Source organism: Orcinus orca, chromosome 10 (genome assembly GCF_937001465.1).
Source record: "Orcinus orca chromosome 10, mOrcOrc1.1, whole genome shotgun sequence".
Lineage (NCBI taxonomy): Eukaryota > Metazoa > Chordata > Mammalia > Artiodactyla > Delphinidae > Orcinus > Orcinus orca.
The window spans coordinates 38,120,635-38,145,690 of NC_064568.1; the positions used below are offsets into that span (position 1 = coordinate 38,120,635).

The following is a 25,056-nucleotide window of genomic DNA, read 5'->3' on the forward strand; positions in this document are numbered from 1 at the left end:
TCAGACACACTTCCTGCTCTTGTCAAGCATGGTGTTGCTGGCCAAATGATGACAAGGACTGGATGACACCACCCTGAATGGAAAACCCTGCAACATCCCTGACCACCTTACCTCCTCAGCAGCTGAGATGACAGCGGAGAAGTAGAGTGCTTCGGGGGAGAGAGATGGCCTCTCAGCTCCTCCACCTCAGCAGAGGTCGCCTGTATTGTGGCCAAAGGCAGGGAGGCTCTTCCTCACAGAGCAGTAACATGCCTACCCCCCGCAGGTCTAGGATATAGTCTGTGAAAAGTGAAGAAGCCCAAGTTCTTGCACTCACTTAGGCCTATACAAAGTAAGGAAGTGGAAAAGCCGACTCAGTTATGATGGAGTTTTCATGATGAATTTTCACACACTTCCTTCATCACCCCAAGAATAAAGAGACACAGACACACATTTTTCAAGGTATTTCTTTTGTAAAGGAGCCAGATTTGGCAACTAGACTGAAAATCTTCCAAAATTCTGTACAAATGTGTAATATACAAATATACACAAGGCTTTTGCCGAGAAAAGACAGCACAACAAATGACAGAGGCGGCTTTGGTGTTACATACCACCCTAGGGCATCTCAACACCCCCTAGGAATGCAAGGGGCTGATGGACCACAACATAGGCTACACATGTAAAACACACTACAATTACACTATGTACACTGAAGTATAAAAGATCCACTGTCCCCTTGGCCAGCTCACGAGCCCTCTGGCAGGAAGGCAGGCCATTCACCAGATAATCCATATGAGGGGAACTCCTTTAAGTGGGAGAACCTTGCAGAATGAAGTGGTTTGCCCTAAAAACTATTAACAGCACAAGGCATGCCCTTAAACAGAAAGGTGGTCAGAGTGAATTCAAGAGATGGAGCACTCCTTGTGCTCTCTGGAGCTCCTTGTCATATCTCTCTCTCTCTCTCTTTCTCTCTCTCTCTGTCTCTCTCTCTCTCATCCTCTCTGAGTCTCACTCCATCTCAGTGAACCGGGCAAACATGGCCTTCCGGACAGCATCTTTGTAGGAATCTGCACCAGACAGTCCGTATGCGCTGCCTTTGGCTCCTAGGCCAGCTCCTTTTAGCCGGACTTGAGCCTGGGGGGGATAAAACTGCTGTCAGCAGCTGGCAGGTAGGGTGTGGACGGCTCCCTCTCTCCCTTATCTAACCCACTCCCTACTGAGCTGGACCACCCTCTGGAAGACGGGAGAGGAAGTTTTAAATGAAGATATGGATTTCTATATTGGAGACCTGGAGTAGGTTTAAGGACTGAAGGGATCAAATAGGTAAGGGAGACAGGCAGATAGAACCACACCCTCCCCTACTCCTATGCCTGTTCAGCAAGCATTGTAAGGGCCCCAAAGCACAAAGCATTGCACTGAAGCCCAGGGAAGCTCTGGTAATTTTGGGCACAGATCACAGCAGGACAGCTTGAAGTCAGCAGAACTCACTTGCACAAATCAACAGTAAGAGTCTGACCTAAGCTATGTTACCGGGTCAGAGAGGGAGCAATCACTGGCGGTGCTTTTGTCTAGAAGGCCAGTGGTTGAGGGCCTCTGCTCCTGAGATCTGAGTAAAAGATTTCTTATCATGGATGGAAATCCTACTAAATTATAATTTGTTTTATACATAAGCAAAATCACTTAGAAATTAAAGCACAGTACCTTTCTAAAAATCCAATCTAAGCTACACGGGTCTGAATTGGTATTAAATCAGGGTTTGTTTATAACAAAGGGACATGGAAAGACACAGCCCTTAGGAGAAGGTAGGTTTTACCCAAAGATACCAAAAGACCAGAAAAATCAAGTAGGGTGCCACACCCATTCCTTCCAACTGACATCATAAAAGGAGCGTGAAATATGGGAGGGCTGCAGAGAAGACAACTCCCACTGGGTCCTAGGTCCTCTGGGTTCTTCAATCGCATCTCATCTCTGGGATAAGCCTGCAAGCCACTGCTTACCTCAATGGGGGCTGTGATGCCTTGACACTTTCTTCCCAAACCTGAGCCTTCCCGCCAACCCATGGCCTGCAGCATCTTGTTGCCAATGTTACTGTGGTCAATGCCATCTTTGGTGGGCTGCTCGTAATTCCTGCCAGTGGCAAACACACAGTTACTTAAAAAGCCAGAGCCCCGGCTCACAAAGTGGAAAATGTGCACAACACATACACAGTGCCAGCATCAAACTGCTTCTTGCGCTTAGGTTCTGGAGGTTCTGGAATGCCGTACTTCTCCCGTCTTTCTGCAGCTCGATCCCGGTATTTCATCTATGTGAGAAAACAAACATGGTTAGAGATATTCAGACTTCAATCTGTAGCAGTCTCATGCACCCACACTTCAAGATTATCACCTCAAGTGCTTTCTTCATCCGGAGCTTGGCCTTTTAGAGTGCTCTCAAATACCACATGCCCTGTCTCCCTCGCTGCACTCAGTCATACCCAAAACGGCAGGTTTGTAGAGATGAACTGTGTGTGGAACCTGGGGTAGAACTATGTTTCCAACAACCAGTTTTATTTAGCGAGTCACCTCTTGTCAAGCTCTTCAACCAGCCTGCTGGGCGTGGGCACAGCTTGCCAAGGTCCTCGAGGGAGAGGAGGGCAGAGCTGCTGTACCCCTCAGCATTTGGACAGGCCCACCTCCAGGGAGACAGAGCCAAGGAGACTTCCAGAGACCTGTTCTACAGTCCCTGGGGAGACGGCACCATAAACAGTGGAAAAAAACAGGAAAGCAAAAGCCCTAACTACAGATACTATCTTGGGGTGAGAAATTTCAAGTAACTTGCTCACTGGTTCATCTCTAACCCACAGGCCTCTACTTGTATTTAAAACCCTGCCCAGCTGGCTCTCAACCTGCCTCGTCAACTACCAAATGACTGCCCATTAGTGGCCCCACAAGTTTCTCCTGCCCACTGCTTCCTTCCACATCACCTGCAATCATCTTGTGTCCTGCTGTTCCCTGGGCCTCATTTGAAGCTTCTCTCATTGTTCACAAAGGCTTCCCTGGCCAGGCCAAATGAGCTCACTCTCTCCTTGCTAAAATCCAGCATACTTCACCAGCAAGTATTTGGCACTCAGGACTTGTGAGCAGCCTCGAGCACCCTCATTAAGCGTCAGTACAGGGCTCACAAAGCGCACAGAGTTGGGTCCAATCTACATGAGCCACAATGGCCAGGTGACAGGTATGTGGCAAATCCTACCCTGTCCCTGGGACCTGAAACAAGTGCTACAAATAAAAGCCAAAGGCAGTTACCCCAAGACACTCTAGCGGCACATTGACCCCCATTCACCTCTCTCTCCCTCAGCTCCAAGGCTTCCAGCTCCTGCTCGCTCAGCCTGGATCGTCGGTAGATGTCCATGTTTTGCTATACGAGAGATTTTACAGACAGTAAGAATTCACACCTAATTTGAGATATCACAACATTATCAGTATCTATTATATTCTTTTTGTTTGTTTGTTTTGCGGTACGCGGGCCTCTCACTGTTGTGGCCTCTCCCGTTGTGGAGCACAGGCTCCGGACGCCCAGGCTCAGTAGCCATGGCTCACGGGCCCAGCCGCTCTGCGGCATGTGGGATCTTCCCGGACCGGGGCACGAACCCGTGCCCCCTGCATCGGCAGGTGGACTCTCAACCACTGCGCCACCAGGGAAGCCACAGTATCTATTATATTCTAAGAGTCAAAGTCTAATTCACTACACTACAGCATGAAAGCCAGAGCCCGGTGCATATGGAGCTGCCACGGTCCTTTCCACTCTATAATCTAGAACATACTATAATCAGGAGCAGCCTTCTAAAAGGCAATCATTTAATACAGGTATTTACTGAAACTTCACTACCGTCAGGGCACTCACAGCATCTTGCTGCCTCCCCTCCCTGCCTCAGATCAGCTCAGAGAAGCATGGCCACCTTGTGTAGGTCTGAGAGCTGCTGGTGCCTGACCAGGGCGTCTCTGTTTGGGAACTGGCGCCGGCAGAGCAGGCAGGCCATCTTCTTCCAGTCGGCCAGCTTTTCTTCTTCACTCTCAAGTCTCTCCACCAGCTCCTCTTCATTGTCACTGTCACCACTGTAAGCAGCAACCAGACCCCTCTAGGGACAAAAGGAGGGTGGGTCATTGGAAATGTACAACAGGAAGATAGCAATGGCTAAAAGTAATGCCTAATCCAAACTGTGAGAGTACGCATTACCCGTACTGAGTGGAGCAGCCAGGTCCTCCAGTGCTGGGCTCGAGAGCCTCCTGGCACCAACCCTCTTGGGGCCCCAAGAAGAGTTCCTGGATGGCTGTTCTCAAACTGCTGACCATATTTGAAAACCCCAAATACAACAGATCAGAGTAACAGCCTACCCACATTAGTATCTACCAATAAAATCCGTTTTTTTCTTGTCTTAATTTTCTCTTTCCAGTCTGTTAAAACTCTCTATTTACAAATGCAATAAAACTCAATTAACTGAGCTCAGGAATTCGGGCTTCATTCCCTGCTCCATCTCTCCAGCTCTCACACAGGGAAAGCAAAGCCCTGAACATGGATTCTATGTGCAGAAGCTGCTCCAAATACGCACTGACAGGGACCAATTAAGTAGAAATCACATTAGCCACGATGCAGCTGAGTTTCAAAGTGAGACACAAAGCACAGATATGGTCTTTAAACTGGTGGTACTTCCTTACTTTGAGGGGATTCTCCTCGTCTCCATTTCGTACCAATTCGGGGATGAGCTGCTGCCTTTCTGCTAAGGCTCCCTGGGAAACAGAGAACACACCATAAGCCTCAAATTTTACCTAAGTTCCCCTCATGAAGTAAGGCCATTCCTGCTACTGTTACCTTCTTCTCAAAGAGAGCAAAGCCAGCATCTGCTGCAGCAGATTCTCTCCTTTCTTCTTCCCTCAAAGAATTGACAGGTTGAAAGCTGTTTTTAAAATTTTCTTTCTGCTTGTTTAAACTCTTAGCCCAGCGTTCCATGTCTTTGGCAATCTAAAGTCAAACAACAATCACAAAAAATACACTTCGGTAGAGGAACTTAGAAAATAGTCTCCTATGCCATGAAAACAAGGCATTATGGTAACAAACTGTAACAAAACCCCTTTTGCCCTTACCTTTATGAGGTACATACAACCAAAGTCATTAAAGGTCTCAAAAGTCAATGTATTTTAAATTCCATAAATAGTTTTTATGGATGGCCTCTATCAGCTTCCCATTGAAGTTACCTGTATAAACGACTTTTCCTCCCTGGACTGAAGTTGGGACTCATGCAGGCTCCTGCACTATGCAGGCTGATTATTGACTCTTTTCTTCTTGCTGCTCCATCACAGGGAACTCTTCAGTGAATTCTTCTAACCGCCGAAAGGCACAGGAAACCCCATACAGCCTTATACAACCTAAATCTCAGGGACTTCCCTGGTGGTCCAGTGGCTAAGACTCTGTGCTCACAATGCAGGGGGCTCGGGTTCTATCCCTGGTCAGGGAACTAGATCCCTCATGCCGCAACTAAAGACCCTGCACGCGGCAATGAAGATCCCGCGTACCGCAACTAAGACACGATGCAGCCAAATAAATAAATATTAAAAAAGTCTTTGAGTCTTTCAGGATTTTTTTCCCCTAAGTACATAGGCAACTGACAGACAACATATGTAACACTAAAAAATTGCAAAATGCTCTACAAACTTGATATAAATGTGTGGCCCCATTTTAAAGAATCCAAATAAAGCAGATATAAATGCCTCGCCCCCCCTGCCCCCCACAAAAAAAAACATAAAAATTAAGCCCAATATCCCAGAGAGAAAGATGGGTCTGCTGGCTGGGTCATGACCTTACCTGCTGTGCTGTTTTGCTCTTGGGTTTCTCCTTCTTTTCCTTCCCCTCTTTTGCAGGAGGTAGGCCTGTCTGCTGGTGGGAGTTAGACTCCGCAGCCAGGACGTAAGTCTCCTTCTCTCCATCCCAGTACAGGTACTGCTGGGTTAAGGAATTGTAGTAGTACTGGGAAAAAAATACCATTAATGCAGATTTCTGCTGTGTTGAACCATTAACTTAAAGGAGTATTTTGTCAAAAACCCACATCAAAGTTGTTTTGTCAAAAAAACTAAACATAAAAACAAAGCATGTTGCAGACTAGTAATATTTTCTACGTAGAGAAGAGGTGCTGTACACCTTGGTGTAGGTGAGGATGATGAACCAGCCAAGAGGTGTGAAACCTCTTGGGTAAAAGTAGAGTGTGGTTTCTTTTCAAGAGTCTAGTTCCTATTAACTTAATCCCTGGGCCTGGAGGGTACCCTAAGAGAAACGCGTCTGACTCCTTTCCATAGACAGACCATTTACACAAACCAAGTGGCCAGAACAGGTGGTTCAGGAGGAGCTTTTTCTCATACGTCCTCTATGACAACCAGTTAACATCTCATTGTTGGGTTCAACCATACAGAACACGGCCTGTGGACATTCAGGCAACCAAACAGGTTTGTAAGAGGCTAGCTCAGGAGCCTGGAAGGAGGTGACATGTGAAGGAACTTGATCTGAAATTTGTGGGGAGAACCACAACAGAGAATAGGTAGCAGTTATCTCTCCTCTTCTCTATTCTTCAATCACTCACTCTACCTGCTCAACAGGGACCCAGGAGAGACTGCCTGTTGTATCTCTTCCAGGGAAGGTGGTGCGGGTCAGGCACAGGAGCCACAACTTCTATGGCCGCCAAGAAGAATGGCCTGGGAAAGGTCAGACTTCACAAGCAAGAGCAGTGGAAGAACCATGCACAGGCTCAGCCTCCCTGGCAGGTCCCACACAGCTTCACACCTGACTCTCAGAAACCACAAGCTCTCAATGCCAAGTTCCTGTTAAAAGCACTTATTTTTACTGTTCTATATATACATACAGCTCCTGGTCATAAATAGCTGTTTATTTTTGGAGTGTTAATGTTGCTTTTCCTCTTTAAAAGTTATACACACTACCAAAAATAAAATATCACTCCACACATCTGCTAATTTCTATTCTCAAAAATACAAAGGGTTGCTAAATAAAAGCCAGACACAAAAGGTCACATATCTGATTCCATTTACACAAAATGTCTAGAATAGGCAAATCCATAGAGACAGAAAGCAGACAGCATTTGCTGGGGTGGGACGGGATTAGGAAGTGACTGCTTAATATATAGGGTATAGGGTTTCTTTTCAGGTTGATGAAAAGGTTCTATAATTAGATAGTGATGATGGCTGCACAACACTGTGAATATACCACTGAACTGAACACTCTAAATGGTTAAAATGGTGAATTTTATGTTTTGTGAATTTTATCTCAATTAAAAAAAAGAATATATAGTAACAAAAAAAATCACAATTAAAATTTTTATCTAGGTCTTTACATGAAGGTTAACAGTCACCTATAAATTTTAACTTGACAAAATAATCCATGGTTTAGGAGTAAGAATAGTGGCTACGGGTGGGGTTACTGACCGAACAGCAACAGGCACCAGAGAATGTCCAGTGTGCTAGGAATGCTCTCGTTCTTATCTCAGTGCTGGTGTATGTATGAACGCATATACATGCAAACATTCAAAGAACTGCAAGAACGGTACGTCAGTTTCATGCATTTTTCCGTATGTACATTATACCTCAAAACATGCATTTTAACCCTTAAATTACCTGCGAGTTGGGGTCATAGTACAGCCCTGTTGTCGGATCATAGTAATATCCTGAAGATTCATCATACTGGTAAGTGGACGTGTCAGGCACTGCTGCAAAAAACAAAATCCAGCATACAGTCATTCCAGGTAAGAAACTGGCTTTACTTTAAATTCTAAGCCACTGAGATGCAGCAGGCCTTAATGGTCTTCTCTCACATCCCCAAGTGTCCCTCTGACACCCACAAAGGGAGAGGAACTCTTATTAAACACAGACAACAACTAGGACCTTCCAACTATCAACAGCCCCATGAGGTTTGGCTTACCATATTTGGTACCAGGAACTACACCAGTGGGGGAAGCGGCTGGGGCCTGTGTACTAGTGCTAGGCTGTGCTTCCTCAGTCTGGAAAGAACAGCAGCTTCAATATAATTTCAACTGTAAAGTCTCTCAAGAGAACTAAATCACTGCAATCATCCAGCAGGAAGGGCCCCCTGACAGACCCACTGTAGCAACGATCTAAGGCAATCCTTGATCAAAACACATGTTGACAACTTTCTTCCTAAAGGTCAAGTCGAAACATGCATAGTATAAATACACCGTTTGGAATCTTGCACTTAAAATACATACACAAAATTATTTTATTATCTAATAATATTTGACAGAGAAGTGAGACTGGAATGTGTGTGTATTATTCAATCCTAGCTCATACAGCAGGCAAAGACAATACTAGTATGGCAACACAAAGCTTCCCCAACAGTCACCAGTTCTGTATCTAAAATGACAGGATTACCGGAGAGCCGGGTGGATTGGAGGTCTGATTATATAGCTGGGGACTCTGAGATACTACAGCCGCTGAGGTGGTGGTCACCGCTGTGCCTGATAATAAACACAGGAGTTAGAAGAGCCAACGCACTGAACTCTAAGCCAAACATCCTTATCTGTAATGCCCAATCTAGCATCTTTGTATATGTCAGTTCTTAACAACCTAATTCCCAATAAGTACTCTTGAACCTACGATATTTTCATTTTTATAATCCTACTAGAATGTGACACACAAAGTCAAACATTCTGTATGATGGTTAAGAAGAAGGAAGAGAAGAAAGTCTCCATATCTGCTCTGGGGTTGTGAATAGATTTAACTGCCACACCTTTATAATTCTAGAACAACAACTGAAGCATAAGCTTTTAGAGTGACCCTTCTGATTAATGACTGGACACCAGACTGCAGGGCCACACCATCTCTGCTTACCTGAACCTACATGGTCACCCATGATTCCTAACAACACAGACAGGGAAAATACTGAATTCCAAGAATGAACACTCATCACATGGTCTCTAAGAGCTTCTTATCAGCTCCTGATGTACACGAGCAATCCCAATATTCCCCTAGGACCTTAGGCACATGGTGACAATGCTGAATGTGTCCTATCCCCAAGTTTTGCAGGGAAATGGCCCTCATAGATTTATTTGGGTCTAGTGAGAACATCTAGTTCTATCTCCTCAATTGTATTTGCTTAAACAAAAATAAAGGGAATATGAAGTTTATTACCTGATGCAGATGATGCATCAGATTCCAATCCTCCAGCCTGTTGCTGATAAAACTGTTGGTAATCCTGTGAGTACTGTAGAAGAGTCCACCATTAAAGCTGCTATTCTCAGACACACTCTGGAGACCAGAAGTTGGATGCTGGTCATATCTACCTACCTGAGCATACTGGGCGTAGCCATCTTGGCCTGGCTGCAGGTAACTGTAGTCAACATTGCCTCCTTCGCCACTCTGAGACTACAAAATATCAAAAGAAGAGGAAACACAGACATCAAGTTTTTAAAATGTCCTTGGAGAGCTTCTAAGGCAAGCACCGCTGGAGAGGTTACTTCTGTGAATCCGGGCAACGCCACCACACTACACTGAGCAAAAAGATCCTCCATCTTACCTGGGTGGAAGACCACTGAGCGGCAGCAATGGCTGTACTAGCCACGGAGAAAGCACTGACCCGGTTACCATCTGGGAGGACCAAGTCTCTGAAACCACAATGATCCAATCATGTGATTCTATCTCAGTATGCTTCCAATCACTAATGCCACACTACCCAGAAAACAGCAATTCACTCCAGCCTTTGTTGGAAGGTCTCTAATGCCAACAAGGCCACATTTCAGATGAGGAAGGGTTCCCATGGGCAAAGCCCTAAGTGGGCAAGTGTCCCTGTAGTATTTCTATTCTCCTTTGTACCCTTCCATCTAATAAGGTGTCTGCTGGATGAGCAATGACACCAGAAAGGGGAAATTTACGTCGCTAGAATGAAGCTCTATATACATGAAACTGCATGTTGTTCTGGAAGTAAAGAATTATATCCAGATGGGTTTGCACCATCTTGAAGCAGTTTGCATAGCACTTATTCTCAACCCATCTGCCATGTCTCTCTTTGTCCTGCTCTGAAGTTTTCTGGCAACTGGTTATTGAGACAGGAGGGAATAAGCTCTAAGAAGACAACTGTATCCTTCCCAGCCAACCAGGAAGGATAGTGTCTCAGTGTAGAGAACATGGGCTTTGAGTGCAGTTAGCAAAGCATCCCTGGACAAGCACGCAGATGCAGCGGTCTGAAGTAAGGACAATGAAGCCACTCACTTTCTGGCACTTTTTGCAAAATCAACCCCAATAGTTTTGCCATCAATTTTCAAAGGAGGATGGAGACTCTGTAGTATCTGAAGCAGCTGAGAAGCGTCCTGAAGGAGAATGTGAAGAAAAACAATTTTGTCACGTAACTGAAAATCTCTCGCTACTACCTAGCCCAGTCAAAGAAATATTAAAAAAAGAATAGCAATTCATTCTTATTTGCGGATATGAAATCATGAGAAAAAAATTAGCCCTCTTTCCTCCAGGACATGAAGGTATCCCGTATTATTAAAAGAGTAAATGCTGAAACAGTCTAAAACAAAGCATGATGAAATGACAAAACTATGGCTCAACCTTCAGTTATCTACAGGTATATATGGTATTTTTACCACTTACTGAAGTCATCAGCCTATAATTTAGCACTGTAATAACTGTCATTTCTTAAGTCTTGAACTTTGGGCTCCAGGAGGCTTACACACAGTATCACAATTGGATGAACCACATTTGCCTCTTAAATCTCAGTTTCTTTTAAAAGGAAAGATTCAATGAACATCTCACCATTGCAGAAGACAGCTGCACAAACGCGAAGCCTCTGTTCTGCTGGGTCTGTTTGTCTTTTATGAGGCGAATGTTATTGACAGCTAAGGATGCGTAGGGAGACAGCGCTGTCATGATGGAATCCACCACAGTGTGTGGAGCTATGTTTCGAAGTATGATTGCTGCAGGTGAATGAGACAGATGACAGATACATGCATTCCCACAACCAATGCTTTTCAAGGCAGGTTCAAGTACAAACAAATCCATTTTGGGAGGTTTCTAGCATATTTGACCCTTGAATGCAGGGGGATGAGGGGTGCTGACCCCACCCCCATCCCAGCCACGCAGTCAAAAATCTGTATATAACTTTATAGTCAGCCCTCTGTACTGGTAGTTCCACAACCCCAGATTCAACCAGAGGATACTGTACTACTATAGCATTCATTGAAAAAACGCACATTGTTCGTTAAACCCATGTTGTTCAAGAGTTGACTGCATATCTTTCACACTTTGACATGGAGAAGATTCTAAAAACCCATCTTTTATGAGGCAACCTGAAGCTACTGCTCATTAAAAAACGGCAGGATGAAAAAAACAAAACAAAACAAACGGCAGGATGGGACTTCCCTGGTGGTGCAGTGGTTAAGAATCCGTCTGCCAATGCAGGGCACACGGGTTCGAGCCCTGGTCCGGGAAGATCCCACATGCTGCGGAGCAACTAAGCCCGTGCACCACAACTACTGAGCCTCCACTCTAGAGCCCACGAGCCACAACTGCTGAGCCTGCATGCCCAAACTACTGAAGCCTGCATGCCTAGAGCCCATGTTGTGCAGCAGGAGAGGCCACCGCAATGAGAAGCCCGCTCACCGCAACTAGAGAAAGCCCGTGCGCAGCAACGAAGACCCAGCGCCAGCCAAAAATAAATAAATAAAATAAATGCAAAATAAATAAATAAAATAAAAAAGGGTAGGAGAACAAAAACATCAAATGGAGGTTAATTTCCAACATAAAGGCCAAGAGATTACATTTGAACTTACTATCACAGTAGTAATCCACAGACTGAACTGATTCTGTGGTTCCAGGGGGCACTTCCTGTTCAGAGTCTACAAGAAAGGAAAGAAAGAGGAAGAATCACTAACTGAAGACAAACAAACAACAAACCAATATAAAAAATACATTGAAATACCGAAGTTTTAATTTTAAGTAAATGTAGCAGTTGTTTTTTCTTTTTTAACCATTTGTGGCTATAGTAAAACCTCATTAATTTTGACATGAATTTTAAATGGGGAATGCAAAAATTGGGCCAGTGGAGGACTGACATTACCTCTATACTAAAGAAAAGCAGATGCAGAATGTAAACAAGGCGAGCAGACTTAATTTTGGAACATAAAAGAACTATTTGTAATCTCACAATCATCAGCAGGATCTACCTAACCTAAGGTAAGAAGGTTTAAGGAAAATATATGTTACTTGTTTAAATGCCCTACAACCTGTACTTTTCCTTAGGTTCACAGACAATCCAATTAGTCAGGGTTTAATACATATTCCCAAACAGCTGAATCTGTGCTTACCAAACTTGTCTGCTCCACATCGGAAGCATTTTAGTCTTTTCCTGAAATTGTTAAGGCAGCACTGGAAAAAAAAAGTTTTATCTTAGTTATTTCTCACAGTAGGCCGGGCTTACTAGTAACAATGTGGTAAGTTAGAGCAAGAGGGCCACGGGCAAGTCCCAGTGAGGAACAACCAAAAAAAAAAGCAGAAAGTGATACCATGTATCCAAGATAAAAGGATATTAACCTAAAAATTTAGAATGCTTTTACTATGTGAATTCTCCCAAGAAAAACAAATTTTGATGTATTCTGAAGTAGAATTCCATTTTTACCAAGCTGGGGAAAAGTTTTAGTTCACCCCAAAATCCTATAGCAAGCCACTGGCAAAGTTCTTCCTTATATCAGAAGAGCACCATAAGGACTTCCCTGGTGGTACAGTGGTTAAGAATCAGCAACTAAGCCCGTGCGCCACAACTACTGAGCGTGCGCTGTAGAGCTCGTGAGCCACAACTACTGAAGCCCATGCGTCTAGAGCCCATGCTCTGCAACAAGAGAAGGCACCACAATGAGAAGCCCGTGCACTGCAATGAAGAACAGCCCCCATGCACAGCAACAAAGACCCAATGCAGCCAAACAGTAATAGAAAAAAAAAAAAGAGAGAAATTGCCAAAAGTTGAGAGCTCTAGAATTCAAGAAACCATAAAGTGAAATAAACTTAAAATCTTAATTGAAACACTGGGCTTAGAACCAGGATCTTAAACAAAATCTCTCATGTTTGAGGGATTCTGTCCTTTAGTACCTACTCAGGAGGACCCAAGAAAGTCAGAAAGTACAAAAATCACCTTATGATAAAAGCTGGTGATTGTGTACTTACTCATGTCCTTGTTTGGACAATCAAACAAACAAATAGAAAACAACAAAACCCCAAAAGAGTTTTGTCTATTTGGGAAGGACGCATGCTTACCTTGTTACAAAGCCAATCTTCAAACTTAGGTCTGGGATTGCTATAATGCATTGCAATATGCTTTCCTTGAATCACCAGCTTTTTCTGTAAAAAAAGAAGTAATTAGTTATTCCCATTGTGAGGAACATGTGTCCATTTTCCCAGGGCAGAGCACACTTCGGAAAAATCAGTGCTCTGGAATTAAATGGACAACATACGGGGAGGACCAACCACCGCCACCTATACTCTGCCCATCCAATCCTTCAGATAGGCAGTAAGAGAATGGGATGCGGAGTAAAGGTAAACGGAGTCAGGGAGTGCTGAGAAAGCTGCCACACACTAAACGCTGACATGCACCAGGCCGTGTCTCCAGCAGAGACAGAAGTCCTAACATTCATCATTGACAGGCTGCCTGAGAGTGACAGTCTATTTCAAAAAGCAGAAGACACAACTCTCCCAGTTCTGAGGTTGTCTCCTACTTTAGCCCTTAGCATGGTGTCCTTGGGCTTCGCTTCACTTTTTCCCCAGTCCCCCATCCTTATGCAAAGTGAAAGCCTTTACATTTCCCCTTCCCTCAAATTCCTGCTTCAGGATGTGTCCTTTGGGGGACAATGGGAGGGGAACTCATTTTTAAAGGGAATCTGGTTACAATTTTCTCAGGAGGAACTAGTCTGAATGCCATCGACTGTAAAACAGCTAAATGAGATTTCTTCCTGCCAAGTGCAACCACGTGATGTCCTGAGTGACAGATGTGTTTTTCACTGAAATAGATGGTACTCTCCTTCAAGATGAGTAACCAGGAGGCCAATGAAGTTTCTTCAGGGGGTTAGGAAAAGTTTGTAAATGTTCATATACCACCTCATCCTTCAAGTCAACCATGTGACTAAAAAGGACTTAATTTTCAAAGGTCAAAAACTCCGAGCTGAATCACTCTACCAAGAGTATACCCAGCACCTGCCCCCAAAGAGCCTTCATTTAACAGGCACATCTTTTCTTTTTTTTTTGGGGGGGGAGGGGAAGGGAGCAGGATGTTCTGACACTGTCAGAACAGATTTAAGTAGGAGGTTAGATATCCAAATTTTTTTAAAGGAGTCTAACCCCTCTAAACATACATACTGTTGAGTAATTTGGTTCTTGCAAATCCTGGAAGAGTTAAGACATGCTGTGAATGTTGTCTCTGCAATATCTAAAGACAAGACTGCATGTCTGGCCAAGAGGGAAAGAGCTGAAGGCCATCCACTCACTGTGTTGTAAAGAAGCAAAAATAAAGAAGCTGGCAGATATGTCAACAGATCATCCCACTAGGAGGGATGTGTGCTGGGGGAGACTCCAAACTATCACTGAGTCCCTAATCCTACTGGCCTTTTATTTCTGGAGTGAATTTGAACTGTAATGAAATATTACACATTAACATAGCTTTGTATACATTAAAATTGTGGAGATTTTTAAGTGTCTTACAAGTTTTAATTTCCTAGGAGTTTTAAACTCCCAAGCAAGTCATTCTGATACATCCACCATATTAAAAATGCTGTCATGTAAAGAAAGCAGATTCACATGAAGCTTGTGTATGTCCTGAGTTTTATTAGGATGGTGTCCATGGTATGAAATGAATGAAGATCTACCATTTTAAGATCAGGCTGTCACCTCTGGGTTAAGGAAATGAGAGGCTTAAAAATCTAACAAGTCAATCAAAATGATACCCTCATTAGTGAGTCTTGTTATAAATGATAATAAATCATCAAAGAATATAACTCTTATTTATGAGTGACAAATCATAAAATGCTGCAGAGAAGCAACATAATGAGTTAAGCAGACTTCCCAGAATGCACTTGGTTAAGGCATTCAATACTTTGCTTTGGAGTTCTGGCAAAAAACGTTATTTAAGTGCCAAGCACTGAACATTATCTTGACAAACTGTAGAACACTTCAGTTAATGCTTTTTAAAGAATCATCAATGATTTGCTTTGAACAGACTATAAAAGGCATTCTCAGGGAGATTAGAATGTTAATGCCACTCTAACTAGATCAGACAGCAGCAGGACACCAGCTCCCAGGCTAATCTCATCAGACTTATTGTTCAGAAATTCCACTAGGTCCTTATATAGTCCTTGAAGACCCACTGAGCAGTTACGCCTCCAGGAGGCTTGCAGTCTCCAAGCAAAATAAAAAATTACTTACAAAATGCCTGTAGCAGACTTCAATTATATTCTCTTCACTGTCAAATCGAGAGTTGGATAATCTAAGATTACTCTCAATGGACATAATAGAAATATAATCAGGTAAGGAAAAGGGGAATATTAAAGATGTCTTGATAACTACCAGACAAATATTCAGTGGTTAACAAGGCCCTGCCAGGTAGCCATGTTTAAAGGCAGAGCAAATTCTGCAACGTAGTGCTTGGTACTGTATTATTCTAGTAACAGCAATTTTAATATATACAAAGCTTTTCTTTTTTTAAAGTCACTCCTTTGGAACAAACCACTCCTTCAACCTTTTTTTTTTAATTGTACAGACTTGTTCCATTTTCATGAATATCTAGACTTGGTGAGTGAAGCAACCTGATTGGCTTCCATCCAGCTGGTAGCATCTTGCAAGTGATAAAACTCCACGAAGGCGAAACCACGGCTTACACCTAGAGACAGCATTCAGATATAGACGGGATACTCGTGTTAGTCAGTTCCTTTATAACAGGTGAATCTCTCTCCCACTGCTTCAACACTGCGTGACAAAGCCAATTGGGAAGCAGCTTTACAAATGTGACTTGACTTGGGGATCTTCTTGATACTTTGCCATGGCAAGGAACCAAGCCGCCTGAACTAAATGCCACTCGATTTGATTCCACGCTTAAAAAGTAACCATGCAACCGACTACAAACAGTCAAACAAGGAGTTTATAAATCACTACTTACCGAAGGGAAAAAAAAGCCCCTAAAAACAAAGTTTTTAAAAAGGTCCTCAGATGCTTTCTAACATCGTTTTCAAACAGTCACATTCCTTAGCCATGGCAAACCTTTCATTCTGAATTCATGTGCTTGAAGACTGGGGATATCAGGATGTTCTTTAGGGACTGAGGTGGGAATGGGGAAGAGAACCAGAACAGCAGGAACTAAGCAAGCTCTCACCTGTTTTCCTCTTCATCAGCCTCACGTCCGCAGGCTGAGGGCCTTCAAAGGATTCCATCATTTCTCGAATCTGCACAGACAGGGATTTACACATTTATAGTTAAAGCTTTAGCCACAAACTATTCCACACTAAAGAGAGGTCAAAGACTAGGGATTACATTAACTGCTTAATTAGCCAAGCTTTTAACTTCTATCATCAAAATGTAATTATTCTAAAAATAGAATAAAAGAAGGAACACTTCTCATAGAAACTGATGTACTGTAACAGCTTTGAAGGCATTCTTTATATGCTGACTGGGAATTTCCTCAAGCACAATTATTTATTTTGTGATATACAGTCTTGCTCATGGTATGCTGTCCCTCAAGCCTCCCTCCTTTAGTCTAATCTTGTTGTTCTTTGTACTAAAGGACCAGAAAGAAAGATGAGATTTAAAAAATGCAGAAGATATGTCACTGTCTTCTGAAGTACGCAACCAAGTATCAATGCCAAAAAATGAGGAACTCCCTTAAGATAAATATTTTTTGCACAATATCTTAAAGAAATAGCTTCCTTACATTTACATTAATGGTGAAAATTAACAAAGCTCATAACGTTCTTTGGTTCCTAGTAAATCAAAGAAACATTAATTGGGCCTGAAGAAAGACTTCTGGCTGGTAGGTTTGTTATTGATGTCAGATCAAACCCTTACTGCAAAAGGCAAAATACATTAATAAATACATTAGTCTCTTTATCAATCATACCAGGCAGCGATACTCCCAGGGAGAAAACCAGGGCCAAATTTGTGAAACAGAGATTCTTCGTGGCCTCCACTTTCCATAATTACGTGTAAAGGCTGCAGGATTATATACAGTCAATCCTCATTATTTGGGGATTCTGCGCTTGTGGATTTGCCTACGCATTAAAATTCGTTAACTCCAAATCAATACTTGTAAGTGCTTTCATGGCCATTTGCAGACACGTGCAGAGTAGTAAAAAATTTGAGTCACCTGATGTATGTGTTCCCGGCAGAGGTGATGCTCTGCCTTGTTTCAGCTTTCATACTGTAAACAAGTGTCCTACTCATAGTCTGTTTAGTGCCAAGTTTTTCACATTTTTGTACTTTTTGTTGGTGATTTCACTGTTTAAAATGGCTCTCCAAGTGCAGTGCTGAAGTGCTGTCTAGTGTTTCTAATGCAAGAAGGAAGGCTGTGATGTCCCTTACAGGGAAAATATATTAGAAAAGCTTCATTCAGACATAAGTTACAGTGCTATTGGCTGTGAGTTCAATGCTAATGAATCAACAGTATATATTAAATAAGGCACCTCTAAACAGAAATACACACGAAACAAGGTCATATATTGATTAGTTAATGTAAATGTTGTGACCAGAGGCTCACAGGAACCTAACTTTGTATTTCCCCTAAGAGCATGGTTCCATACCCCCAGTGCCTTTATAGACTGCAACTACCATAAATATAAGGAAAATCGACTATTTTTTCACAAAGAGTATGTATGAGAAGCACTACACTGAGCCAGAGCCAACCACCTGACTCAAGCTCATGCTTGGTAACACAGTAAGTAAAAAATCAGTCACCAGAGTAACTAAAAACAGCTTCTAAAAAGTAGTGATACAGTAACGTACATAGTAACATAATTAACTAAAGACTGTTACTCTAAGAGTTCACATGTCACTGGGGGACTAAAATAAAATGACAATACTAAAAGTGATAAACTGAAATTCAGGAGAAGATTAAATACTATAATTTTAAAAGGTTTTAAAGATCTCAATAAGCAAATTTTCTACAAATACTGCATAAAATTTGGCAACCTCAGAAAGTCTACTTTGAAAACCTGCCTTCTTAAGGTAAGCACTTCTAGTTCTCTGAGAAGCCTGAAATAAATAAGCATTTCAATCTTGTTTCATTACCAGAAGGGAGTGCCCCCAGAATCAGCTAAGGCATTGCTCTCCCCATGCCACCCACTTCTTCTGCATGCTCCCAGGGCCGCAGGCCTAAAAGACTCAAGGGAACAGTATGATCAACAAGTAAACTTTCCTCAACTGACTCCTGCAAGATTTCTTGTATCCCCTACTCCACATGCTCATGGCTGCTGCTGAGCTCAGCTCTGCCTTCTTTCCACCCCCTACCATTCTAACCTACATAGCTTTTGTTACCAGGTAAAAACCTCAGTAGCTTTCTTTTATACTTAGCTGGGCTTTCAAAGACTCCATCACTGGCCCCCAAAGCACCTTCCCATCCACTTCTCTCCTGCCAAAAGCTTTTGATTTCAGTCAAACCAAGCTGATTTGGGCCAGTCCACATCTTATCCTCAGTTCTCCACCAGACCAAAACATTTCTATCCCCCAAGAATCAACTCAACTAAAACCTCCCTGGAGCTCTTCCTTGCTCTCGACCAGTTAACTCAGCTCCCTTAAAGAATCCTCCAGAGTTACTCCACAGAACCACTTTCAACAGGACCTCTTCCAACACCTACCCCTTTCTACTCTGCATTGTCTTCATTATCTGCTGACCTTAGCTATTCATCCTTAAGCTTTTATGAGGCAGGATCCATGGTTCTGCATCACTATAGCATAGCAGTACACAGTGTAGCAAGTGTGCTGTGGATCACAAATACCCACTATTAATTCTAATATCCCATCTCACATTTGTCACTTCCAATGTTTAGAAGACCAAGGCTGTGTGAACTCAGTACTTATCTTTAGCTCTAAAATTCACTAAACATTAGTCAGAATATTACTCTGAATACTCCAAGACAATAGATACTGGCATAATGCATGTTTTATAAATGTATTTCAAAACATCATTCATTTCACAAACAACATTGGCTGAGCAGCCTCCTGCATTCAAGGGTTGGGGATACACTTAAGAAATTCTACCTGGTAGGTCAAGAAAGGCTTCAGGGACTTCCCTGGCGGTTCAGTGGTTAAGACTCCGTGTTTCCACTTAGGGAGCATGGATTCGATCCCTGGTTGGGGAACTAAAGTCCTGCATGCCGCACAGAGCTGCCCTCCCAAATGAAAGATGGAAGGAAGGGAGGGAGGGAGAGAGAGAGACAGAGGGGGAGAGGGAGGGGAGAGAGAAAGAGGAAGGAAGGGAGGGAGGGAGGAAGGAAGAAAAGGAAGGGAGGAAGGGAGGGAGGGAGGGAGGAAGGGAGGGAGGAAGGAAGAAAAGGAAGAAGGGAAGGAAGAAGGGAAGGAAGAAGGGAAGGAAGAAGGGAAGGGAAGAGGGCTTCAAGAAGAAAAAAAAGGCACACTGGTAGAACAGTGGACATGTCCAAAGTGGCCTGCAGCAGAAGCAAGTGGTGGATGTGGCTGGAAGGAATGCATGAGGGTCAGAGATACCACTGGAAATCAGGCAGTGCCCAGTACACCAAGGCCGTAGTTGACCAGTCTGAGAAGTGGGAAGCCAGGCTTTTCTACAGGCTTTTAAGAAGTTTCAAATGGATAATATAATTTCCATTAAATCAAAGGATGGCCAAATCATAAAATGTTCTTACAGATACATCCTCACTGAGTAAGTAACCAATTCAATAAAAACGTACTGGCTACCTTCTAATAGCTATTATTGAAGGAATAAGAACTGCTCCCTGTAGTTCTTCTGAAAACTCTACATTGAGCTTCAAAGCCTAAATACAAATGATTCTATCTGTGAACCAAGTTGAGAGAACTCCACCCTAATTACAGAAATGTATTTCACTAGATATTAGCTCGAGATATAGTAACACAAGAAAATAATGGTAGAAGCTCAAAGTTCATTGTGCCTATTGGATTGCTCATTAGACCTGTTGGTTCCCCTTACATCGCTCTCTGTGATGGTGATGGGAAGGCCGCGAAGCATGATGGTCTTGCTCTCCCTCTCATCACTGATGTCATGCCTATAGTCATGCTCGCCATAGTCACCATCTGAATGGTAGCCATCTTCGGATCGGTCACTGTTCCTTCTTTCACGTTCTCTCTGATTTACAAAAAAGAAAATTGTAATTCAAATCACACTGGACTTATTTATACCCTTTGATCCAGTCTCTCCACTTGTAATTTATCTTTAGGAATAGAGATAATACAAGAACTCCATGATGATGTTCACTGCAGTGTCTTCTAAAACAGCATAAAACAAAAAAAACAAGAACAGAGACCCCCAAACCTGGCAACAATCATTTAGTTCAGGAAGAATGGTTTAACAACTCACCAAACAGTATAACAACACACAATGAAACACTATTACCTGTTAAAATAAGACGATTATATGCATAAGAAAAAAAAAAAAAAACAGTGCAAAATTATGCTGGTTGCACAATTACTGCTAAACAAAGCTAATGCATATGGAAAGAAATGTGAAAAAAGCTATGCTACAATGTTAAACTACAACTTTTAGAAACACCATCTGAGGCAAAGGGATGGTATATAATTATGCCCCAATTGTCTCATCTTTAAAATGAGAATAACACCTACCTTATAGGGTTATAGTGAGACCTGAATGAGTTCATGTAAGTCAAGTGCTCAAAAGAGTGCCTGGAGCATAGTGAGCCCTAAGTAAACCCTGGCCAGTATTTCTATGACTACAGGGCACAGTCTGTCTTTGAGGGTTATAGTCGACTCAGATTTCAGAATAATAAAGAGTTTGAATATAATACTCCTCTTGAGAGATTTCCACACTTGGTATACTTATTTCAAGAATCTTGGAGGTTCTGTGCATATAATTCATAATTCTAACAACTCTATAAACAGTTGTTGGTCACTCACCTCTGGACTGTCATAGTCTCGGTAGTCATCATATCTATCACCCCTCCGATCATCACTAGATCTTTTGTAATCTGAGTCCCTCCTCCTGCTTCTGGATTCACGCTCATCACGATCATCCCTGTCTATGATGGACCCGTATCTTCCACTGCGTTCTGTTCTACTCACTCTGCCACGGAAAATAATTTTCATTTACTCTTCAGTAAATCATATTTTGTCCCTTTAGAAAACATGGTTGAAAAAACACACAACCCACATCTCAGTTTACAAGACATCCAACTAGTTCAGTGTATCCCTTAAAATTTATCACCAAATTCCAATTTACAAAGACAATGACTGGGAAAACACCTATATCCCTAAGTACAAAGGTAGTTTTCAGGAATTCATACTAAATGTAAAAATATAGCTATCAAATGTATGGGTTTAATATTTTTGAGAGAGTCAAGCTGCCCAAGTTCATCCTGCATTTTCCCAAGCCTGTGGCCTACACATCACTCCTTTCATCCCTGATTTCAGATCTTAGTGATCAATCTAGACGGGAAGAATGTAATTATAGTTGTTCCCGCCAGGGACTGGTTCCAGGACCTGCTGTAGATACCAAAACCCATGGATGCTCAAGTCCCACAGTTAGCCCTCTGGTATACACAGTTCTGCATCTGCAGATTCAACCAACCACGGATCATGTAGTACTGTATTTATTGAAGAAAACCTGCCTATAAGTGGACCTGCAAAATTCAAATCCATGTTGTTCAGGGGTCAACTGTATTAGCATTTCACTCAATTACAAAGGAGGACATGTCCTGACTCATCCACTCTGAAGGGTATCTCACTACTAAGAAATGGACCAACAAACTGGATAACCTGTCTTTTTTCCCCATTAGGCAGTTAACCAAGTTCATTTGTTAGATATAACTAGCACCATCAGAGAACATTATTTCCTATAACATCTGATTGATTGATTGATTGGCTGCATTGGGTCTTCATTGCTGTGCGCGGAGGCCACTTCTTGCTGCGGTGCGAGGGCCTTTCACTGCAGTGGCTTATCTTGTTGCAGAGCACGGGCTCCAGGTGCATGGGCTTCAGTAGTTGTGGCTCACGGGCTCTAGAGCACAGGCTCAGCAGCTGTACATGGGGCTAGTTGCTCTGCAGCGTGTGGGATCTTCCCGGACCAGGGCTTGAACCCGTGTCCCCTGCATTGGCAGGCAGACTCCTAACCGCTGCACCACCAGGGAAGCCCCTGATTTATTTTTGATTACTGAGCAGCACTGGGCCTCACAGGAAAACCTAATAACAAAAGGCTTAAACCCATTTGACCACAGATATAAATAGTTCTTTCATAAATTGTTTACCAGGTTCATAAAACTACTATGTAAGGACAAGACAAAGAGAAGGCTTATAAGGGCCTCATTTAGAGTATACAAATTTCATAAAAAGAAACAAATGAAACAAGTAGCCTAGGACTATTTTGAAATGTTAAGTACGTAGATGAGAGACCCCAAAACGGTAAATGTTAATTTGTTTGGAACCAGAGTACTGACAAAGCATTAAAACAATGATATCATGTGACATGAACACTTCATGAGTCCCAGTGCGCCATCACTTTGATCTATCACTGGGACTGGACTCAATATTAAGGAGGCAGCTGGATGTATAAACAAAGGTTGTGTGTTTAAATCAAATGGTTTGAGTCGGAGAATCCACAGATGACACAGGAGTCAAATGCTCTCATCTTAATTCTTTACTAATTCTTTGGCAGTTTTTCTTTCTTCTTCTTTTTTTCTTAAAAATGTAACCCATGGTCCAAAGCTTCTCAGCTCTATAAATCTGGATCATCTTGTCATGGAGGGGACAATAACGAGAACTGGCATTCACTGATTGCTTTCTACAACCCAGGTACTGTGCAAAGTGACAGACAGTATGATCTCCTAGCTTCTTCCAGAGGCTGTTTGTTATCCACACCAGGAACCCTCATGACTTACTATTCCACCCAGCCCTCCTTTGCCTAATTCTTTCTTACCCTTCAGGCTTCACCTTAGAGAATACTTTCTCCAGGAAGCTTTCCTGGCCGTTTCCAAGAAAACACATGTTCCTAAGTGTTCTAACAGCACCCTCAACTTCTTTTACCATAGCACAGTTCACACAGTATTTTAATTATCTCATTAAACTGTGTGCTTGTGAGAGCAAGTATCATGAAAGTGCTCACAGCAACGCCGGATACAAAACAGACACTCAAATATTTGTTTGATAAACAATTTTTAACAAATAGCTCAGGCCCCATTGAAATGCTGAGATCAAAGGCATGTAACAGTAATAACTTACCGTTTGTCTGAACCCATTGTCCTGCTGAAGATCTAGCACACTGCTCCAAACGGTTCAAATTTTGTTTTTCCTAGGAGACAAAAGAGATAGGTTGCTGCAAGTCTGAGAGATCAAGTAAGTCAACTGTTCCACAGCTGGAACACTACTGAGATTGGAATTTCATTAAACCATTAACAGTGATTATCTAAGGTTGGGGGGGTGGGGAGGGAAGTGGGGACCAACTGTCAACATTAAAATCAAGCTAACATTTTGTTAACAGTGGGCATAGCAGGAAGGCGAAGCACAGTGAAAAATATTAGATTCCACATTCAATAACAAACCCATAAAAGGATACGAGCAGAAGGTTCCTTCCCTGCTCCTGCTGTAGGATTACAAAGCAAAAAGGGCACAGCTGCAATCAGCTCCCTGTGTTCTGAATCAAAGCAACTCCATTGCGATAGTTGACCGTTAAAACATTAATCAAAATGTATTAATACAAGGAGCGAAACGAAATTCAAAAATTACTTAGGAAAAACTTAAAACCTTTCAGAAGCCCGATACTGAGTTGATTGAAAATCTACTCCATTTAAAATGCAACGGCTGATCCAAAGCTATCTCAAACAAGGGTAAACCTCCACACGACTTAATTCCTAGGTAACAATGATCATCACAGGTTCTTGAGGTGGCCAGCCTGGCTCAGCTGCGCACCGGCGGTGATAAAACATCACAGAGCTAGACTGCGTTCGATGCGTGCGCGGTCCGAGAAACTACTTACAGCAGTCCCTGGCGCCTGTTCTAGGCAGGCGCTGAACGAACATTTGCTGAATTAATAAATGGAAGAGAACCATCCAGGAGAAACCAGGCCCTAGGCAGAATCTCTGATGCCTCCCCTCTTCGCCTGGGCAGTGCCCGGACCCACCTCCGCGGGGTGTCGCGGCCGAGATGGCGGCGCCACGGCCTGCGCGACCAACTCAGGAGTCCGGCTTTCTCTTCCTGCCTGCACACCCGCCTCCCGACCCCCAAGAGTTTCCCAGCCCGCAGATCAGCCTTCACCGAACAGCTTTCCGGAGAGGGCTGATTCAGGTCAAGCTGCGGGGCGATGGCGGCTGGAGACTGTCAGGGCGCCCCTGAGAAGTACCCGAGGGACAAACGACGGCTTCATGCTGAGCTGGGCTGGGTAGTCGGAAACACGTCCCGACAGGGGCACACTCAGAGCCCGAAAGAAGCGGGCCTCGGGCTGGGCGGGAGAACGCTCTCTGAAAGCTGACAGCGCTAGCGGCGAGGAGGGGCGCGGCTCTCCAATGCCTCCGGTAGCCCTTCCAGAGATCCGGCTGGAGCTGATCGACCGCCGCCCGCGGCTGACAGGGAGGCTCTACAAGGCCTGCTGCAACAGAAGGAACCGCGGGTCATTACGGGCGGCCGCCGCACTCACCCCCAGGAAGGACGGAAGCAGCAGCAGTAGCGGTTTTGCGCCAAGGGATTCCAACAGGGTACGGCCGCCTCACAAAATGGCGCCTCCGTCGACGGCCGTCTCCTACCCACAGTACCTCGCGCCTATTCCCCTCCCCCCGCCACACGCTTCCTATGGAGGTGTCCAATCCGCGAAGGGGTCTGGCTGCGCGAGGGCTGCTGGGGAGTGTGGTCG

The 25,056-nt window shown here is 43.4% G+C and overlaps 1 protein-coding gene across 6 annotated transcripts; it reads right to left on the reverse strand.

Moving 5' to 3' along the window:
• Positions 1-430: 430 nt before the first annotated feature.
• Positions 431-24,980, reverse strand: RBM5 (RNA binding motif protein 5). 6 transcript variants are annotated; one of them, XM_033424411.2, is made up of 26 exons: positions 24,844-24,980; positions 23,433-23,502; positions 21,117-21,282; positions 20,176-20,331; positions 16,378-16,447; positions 15,815-15,888; positions 13,278-13,361; positions 12,335-12,395; positions 11,801-11,866; positions 10,785-10,945; positions 10,239-10,336; positions 9,547-9,634; positions 9,318-9,395; positions 9,162-9,234; positions 8,403-8,488; positions 7,936-8,014; positions 7,632-7,723; positions 5,818-5,979; positions 4,828-4,977; positions 4,674-4,745; positions 3,917-4,096; positions 3,301-3,375; positions 2,184-2,281; positions 1,977-2,106; positions 1,496-1,585; positions 925-1,113 (listed from the first exon to the last, which is right to left on the reverse strand). In XM_033424411.2, the coding sequence occupies exons 2-25, from the start codon at positions 23,447-23,449 to the stop codon at positions 1,529-1,531; spliced, it is 2,373 nt and encodes a 790-aa protein (XP_033280302.1). In that variant the 5' UTR covers positions 23,450-23,502; positions 24,844-24,980; the 3' UTR covers positions 925-1,113; positions 1,496-1,528. The 6 variants fall into 6 exon arrangements, with proteins under 6 accessions (XP_004267871.1, XP_033280302.1, XP_033280301.1 ...); XM_004267823.4 differs by lacking the exon at positions 1,496-1,585 and having other exon boundaries at positions 431-1,113; positions 24,844-24,979; XM_033424410.2 differs by lacking the exons at positions 925-1,113; positions 1,496-1,585 and having other exon boundaries at positions 1,592-2,106.
• Between the last annotated feature and the right edge of the window lie 76 nt (positions 24,981-25,056).

Bases quoted from the DNA above. Each gene is read 5' to 3' on its own strand.
- RBM5 (XM_033424410.2), bottom strand. The intron at 11,867-12,334 runs GTAAGCACAGAT...CCTTTCTTGTAG, and splicing joins ATGTGGAGCAGACAAGTTTG to ACTCTGAACAGGAAGTGCCC. The intron at 4,746-4,827 runs GTAACAGTAGCA...TCTGTTTCCCAG, and splicing joins TTGCTCTCTTTGAGAAGAAG to GGAGCCTTAGCAGAAAGGCA.